The sequence below is a fragment of the Rhineura floridana genome, chromosome 10, assembly GCF_030035675.1.
Source record: "Rhineura floridana isolate rRhiFlo1 chromosome 10, rRhiFlo1.hap2, whole genome shotgun sequence".
NCBI lineage: Eukaryota > Metazoa > Chordata > Lepidosauria > Squamata > Rhineuridae > Rhineura > Rhineura floridana.
This window is the reverse complement of record NC_084489.1, coordinates 38,242,569-38,248,742: the sequence shown is the minus strand read 5'-3', so window position 1 is coordinate 38,248,742 and position 6,174 is coordinate 38,242,569. Positions and strand designations below refer to the sequence as shown.

General features: G+C 44.1%; 1 protein-coding gene across 1 annotated transcript; it reads right to left on the bottom strand.

Moving 5' to 3' along the window:
• Window positions 1–2,470: 2,470 nt before the first annotated feature.
• Window positions 2,471–5,162, bottom strand: HOXA11 (homeobox A11). Its single transcript, XM_061587324.1, has 2 exons — window positions 4,409–5,162; window positions 2,471–2,703 (listed from the first exon to the last, which is right to left on the bottom strand). Exons 1-2 carry the CDS (start codon window positions 5,160–5,162, stop codon window positions 2,471–2,473), a joined length of 987 nt encoding a protein of 328 aa, XP_061443308.1.
• Window positions 5,163–6,174: the final 1,012 nt, after the last annotated feature.

The following is a 6,174-nucleotide window of genomic DNA, read 5'->3' as shown; positions in this document are numbered from 1 at the left end:
TCTCTCTCCGTTACCCCCACCCTGCGCCTCATCTTTGCACATTTCCTCTGACCAGACACTGTCTGGCTAGGTGGGGGTTGTCAGCAAAAGCCCAGAGCCAGTTAGCCCTTCACCTCAAGGTTATGGGTGATGTCCAAAGCAATATAGAAGTTCAAAGCCAATAAACAATAGGAAAAATAGTATGTACTTTCTCTCTTGATTGAAAATCAGCCACATGCCACATCCTCAAAAAGGTCTTTGGTAGGTTTTAAACATTTTAATGTCTCTCCATCCCACCCCCAGAGATGAAGGACAAAACCATATAGCCCATCTGGGCCTCCATACATGAAGAATGCCCTTTCATTCTATTGCCCCACAATAGAAAAGGCACAAACATGTTTCAGCCAATATGCTTCAGTATGGCTATAATTGCTGCTGTGGTGATCAGATTCTGCCACAAACATTTCTTACACTTACAACAGTGTGTTCAGACATATGGTGCCTGAAGTAAACAAGAGCACATGAACCCAGAAAAAATGTGAGCATCTCTAATGTGTTTTACATCTGTGAACAAAAGTATAAAGTCTATAATCTGCAATTACTTGAAGGACTGATTCCCTTCACCTCTGCAACCCGGTCAAACCTGGTCTCATGCTAGCTGCACTCTGCCTGGGCATTCATAAATACCAGACAAGTTGCACTGGCTTAACCTGACAGAGCAGGAGCAATAGGTGAACGGAATTTCTACCATCCCATCCCATTCAGAAGGCATGCTTCAAATCCTCGGCCCAGATAATGTAATATCTATGAACACAACACAAGGATAAAAATATAAATTTCCCACATGTTTATTTTTCTTTTGCGCCATACCACTGTATACATGCAACTAAAAACATTTGCATATTAAAAGAACACTGTATATACATATATGATGATACATATATTCAAACAGTGATGGAGTATAAAGGTATTGCATTTTGTGAACTGTGTAAAAGAAATCTTTTTGAAGCTGGTGATTTTAAAAACAACACTCTAGTCACCATATCTTGCACTTTTTTTAAAAAAAGGACAAACCAACACATTCCAAGAAAAATGACCTTTTTAAAAACATCATTTAAAAATGTACAACTCTTGTAAAACACCATTCTTGTATGAAATATACATTCAGATATTCTCAACAGCAAGTGACCTTTACAATAAAACACATATCCTTTGTAAACTGATATAGAGTTTTAAATAGTTCTGTCTTTAAAAATCGTGGCGCTCTCTGTACTTCTCACTCTTGCTTTGGTTCCTGCAGGGAAATATACTTCTTTATATATATTTAAAATAACTCCAGTGAACTCTGCCGTCTGAGCGATTAAGTAGGAGTTTAGGACAGGCAAAGTGAACAACAAGTTCTGAAAACAAATTCACCATATTTACGTTGTTTGCCTTTTGCTTGGCCTTCTAAGGGGGAAAAAATCGGCTCGTTTTAATTATCTGATCTCAGTGCATTGCACACATCCAGGGTCCAATTAAGTGTTGTGTGGTATTTGCCGAACTGTCCTGCTCCACAGGTATTTCCTGAAGAAAGTTCGCGAGACAGAAGACAGAAGCTCCTTTTTATTGTTTTTTCCCTTTGGAACTATTAAATTCATCTATTTTTCTTCCTCTCCTCTCCAAACCCATTTTTTTCCTTTTAAGCACTTAAATATGGGCATCATTGTTTGTCTCCAAAGGGATGGCCACTTTTCATTTAAAATGAGACCTAATTCTGTGGCTATGTGTTGATCTCTTCAGTGATTGTTTCTGTACCATATATGGTAAATTAATACCTGAAATCATTTCAAAAGGGTATCCTTAACCCTTTCGCATCAGAACTCTCTATCAACAACATGGTTAGATTTGATTCTACACCTCCACGTAACATTTATGATTGGCCTTGCAATTGCCTTCATCTGAACTGGTAAAGAGGGTAATCCCTCTTGTGGAAGATTTGTCATTTGGGAGGGCAAGGTGATGGGATGGCAGGCGGGGGTGGATTTTGGAGGGTTTCTTTTGCTGTAGCCCTCAGGCATGGATGCAGTCCTGTGTAGCCTTCCAAACAATATTCTACAGTAAAACCAAGGTAACATAGTTTGAAACCAATGTGAAGCCAGTAATTCAATTCCCGCTTTTCATGTGTGAACCCATATTGGAGCCGGTTGCCATGTCTGTAGGTAAGAGGTATACAAATTGCCCTCGGAGCAGAAGATGGGGGTGGCCTGTTAGGAAATGCTGGTCCAAGAGACAACCTGTTTCCAGTCGATATGTCAAGATCTTTTAGAAGATTTAAAACAAAAACAAAGACTGTTGGCTTACATTTGTGTGAGAGGGGGACGAAAGAAATCTTAGGGCTTTTTTCCCCAGCGTCCTGCAACGCTTTACATACACCTTCTCATAGGTGTGGCCTGACCTTGTAAAGGGCGAGATCTGAATTTAATCTCATCTTGAAAAAAGTTACGAGTTTCTAAAGTAGTGGATTAGCTGAGTAATATTGTAATCGGTCCCTGTTAATTTTTTTCTCCTTCATTCTTCTGTTCTGAAACCATATTTTTACTTGACGGTCGGTCAAGTTGAGCATTCGGGAGAGCTGGAGGCGTTTCTCTTTATTTATATAGACACTGAAGAAGAATTCCCTCTCTAATTCTCTAATCTGATATTTGGTGTACGGGCATCTCTTTTTACGGGTACGTTGTCCACCTGTGGAATGAAAAATAAAGGCAGAAGCCATTAAGTCTGTGATCAGATAGGGCTGGGGGAGGACTGCCATTCATATTTAATAAAGGGACATTCCTAGGTTTTAAAAAGGCTTATTTATTAAATAGCTACATGATGCTGAAGTTCACTCCTACTCAACAGCTGTATAGATATATTATAAGCTTAACCCTTATCTAGGAACATAGTTGTGTGAACTATGCCAAACTGCAAGATTCACACTTTGAAGCATCACTTCAAACAACATACCTTCAGTGCTATTCTATGCATGTTTATTCAGAAGTCCCACACAGAGTCCCATGGGACTTACTCCTTAGTAAGTGTGCTTAGGAGTGAAGCTTTATCAGATGCCCAGTGAATATGCAATGGTTAATGTCTAGATGCACAATCTCTGATCAAGGAAAAGAAAGGCTCCTGTATGGAAATGAGGAGGAGTATGGCAAATGGTTTGGAAGCTAGTTGTGATACTTTCAGAGGAGTCCTGCAGCCTGGCCTTAAGAGAACACAGGGAAAACTTAATGGCTTGTTCCACCCCTGAAAGACATTATGCCACCAGGCTCTAGAAAGCCAAATGGACTGCACACCTTCCTGTACACTGACCATGTTTTTTTAATCTTAAACTTGGTTTTGCTTTTGTGTACAGTTTCTCTTTGTTTGTTTTTTAAAAAAAACAGTACTCGCTGCCTAGGATAGCCATTAATTCATTGCATATAATCAGTCGGATCTGCTAGTTTTCTTTTAAAATTACCCCCCTTGCAATATTCTGTCAGTCTTCTCTCCCTCTCTCAGCCACACAGGGAGTAACATCCAAATCACTTCTAAAGGGGATTCTTTATCTCACCCCCATCTCTCCTTAGGTTTTAAAAGCTTTTAACATTAAATATTGGTGCCATTTTTAAACACACACACACACAAAACAGCGTCCTGTTTCCTGCTACAGCTCATTATAAGACTAATTTCCCAGGCTTTTAAAGGGGGTGGGGTGGGGAGAGAAGAAAAAGCCACATTAAAAAAAAATCAGGCTGTGACAGATTGAATGGCAATTGTAAGTAACAAACTGTTGGACAGAAGGCAACACGTCCTTGCCACAGTATCTTAGGAAAATGGCTTCCTTTAAACAAAAAGGACAGCTTTAGGTTAATTCGTTGCTTTAAATATATTGCCACAGTGCAGGAGCCTATTTTATCTGCTAAACACTATTCTCGTGCAATCGTTATAAACTGGGATGGCTTTGAATCCAAGCTTCTAACTAGACTTCTGGGGCAATACATGACTTTCATTTTTAAAAAAAATAATAGGATTAAACGGATATCAAAGGACTCAGAAATTCCCTTTTGGGCAAATTTACAGGCGCAAAACGTGCGTTATTATATTTTCAAGAGTTTGACCGCAGAGCCTTTCGCCCCTCTTCTCCCTCTTTATTCTTTTTTTATGATTTAAGGAGGGGGGACTTTCTTTTTTTCTTTTTTTTAAAAAAAGGCATCCATTGGCCGGTGGGTATTTCACGGCCAATTTCAGTCTTCGCCACGTGATCTCGCCTTTTATAACAAAGTTTTGTTGGGGGAAATCTAAAGGCTCTTCATAAACCTTATATGCTTATAAAACAGCATATAAAAATTTAACAGCGGCGGTGAGCTAAGATTTCCAAGTCGGCTTCATAAAAGCGCAAGGGAGCTGCCTTTATACGTACTGGAGCTGCTGGATTTCTCCTCATTGTTGCCGGAAGACGAAGCGGGGCTGCTGCTGCTCTCGGCCCTTCGCCGCCTCTCCTTCTCCTCTGCTGCTGCCGCTGCTGCCGCCGCCGCCTCCCTGCCGCAGCTCCCCTCCGAACTTGAAGCTGCAGCGGCGGCGGCGGCAGCGGCAGCGCCGGCCCCCCCTGCAGCGGCTGCTCCTCCCGGGGGCATTTTCTCGCCGTTCTTGTCTCCCGCATAGTCCGCATGGTTCTCCGCCGTGCCATAAGCGGTCTCGAAGAACGGGTCGAAAGCCTGAGGCAGGACGCCGTTCCTGCCCACCGTGCTATAGAAACTGGAGGAGACGTTGGCGGCGGCGGCGGCAGCGGTGGTGGTGGTAGGGTGGTAGACGTTGGCGGCGCCTTTCCCGAACATCTCGCCCATGCTGGCGGCCGCGGCGGCGGCGGCGGCGGCCGTGTTGGTGGCAGGCAGGCAGTCTCTGTGCATGATCTCCTCCGCCGAGTAGCAGTGGGGGAGATTGTTCCTGGGGTGCCATTTACTGGCTGGGTCAATGGCGTACTCCCTGAAGGTGACTTCTCGCACAGGTTGGACCTGGGGTAGGTTGGAGGAGTAGGAGTATGTCATGGGGCGAGAAGACGGGGTCTGGGGCAGGAAAGAAGGGAGGCTGGAGAAGTCAGGAGCCGACACGTAGTACGTACAACTTGGCAAATACATATTAGAGGAGGAAGGGACACGCTCATCAAAATCCATCATTAGGCTACGTCGGGCTCTCCGCATTAGCTGGGCTTAACATGGTGCTCTAATGCAGCTGCCTCTTTGAGGCAGGACCGTGAAGTAAGAAATTTGGAGACGTAAAGCTGACGTGGAAATCTATCCCCATCCTTAGCAGGGAGGCGCTGGTCATGTGACCAAATGTTGAAATTGACAAGCTGCGAGTATGGGCCCACTCTCTCCTCCTCCCGCCTTTCTCCCTTCCCCACGTTTGTAGCCATCTCAGAGGAAGCAACAGATCGTTACTTTGGTCTTCTGGCTAAAACCCACGTAATCTAAAATGCAACTCACGCGGGCCTCGTGGACCATTGGGAAGACAGAAAAGACGCGTCGCCTCTCTCCGTCTCGCTCGCTCTCTGTCCTCTCTCTTTCACCCTCCCTCCCTCTATCTTGAAGCTGTTATCCATAGGATGAGAACTGAAGTGTCCACGGATTTCTCTCGTTCTCCCCCACCGCACCTTCCCTATTCCCACACCCCTTTAAAAGCTTCGGTGAGACGATGTGTAATAATCTGTTTCAACCCCGACCTGACTTTGGGGAAGTGTTGCTTCGCAAATTACGGGGTCCCTGTGAAATGCTCCTCGGGATTATACTCACCCAGCCTTGCAGGCTTTTGCCGAAGATATGGCCTGGAAGAACACGCCAGGGTCAAGTCTGTACCGGTTTTCATGGTGAATGGATAATATGCTCGCATTCACGTTCACTTCCGAAGGGGCTTAATGCCTTCCTTCCCTTTCCTACATATTAACCTCAGATAGCCTGGGTTGCTTCGTCTTAGCTCTGCTCTAGGTATTTCACGATCTTTTATGCTGTCTTGACCAGGCTTTTTGTTTATTATTACTTGCAATGCCAGGAAGTCTTTGGATGGCAACCCATCATATAAAAGAGCAGTATGCGACCAAAGGATGGCTGCATGCTTGAGAAAGCGCGGCGAGAGTTGGATGATCCCAAATCTCTTTCCCCCGTCCTGAAAGGTGTTACTTGGAAGTAAGTG

Excerpts from the sequence above, each read along its gene's own strand:
- HOXA11 (XM_061587324.1), bottom strand. The coding sequence starts at position 5,162 with ATGATGGATTTTGATGAGCGTGTCCCTTCCTCCTCTAATATGTATTTG. Across the intron at positions 2,704-4,408 it reads GGAGAAATCCAGCAGCTCCA|GTGGACAACGTACCCGTAAA; the intron begins GTACGTATAAAG and ends TTCATTCCACAG.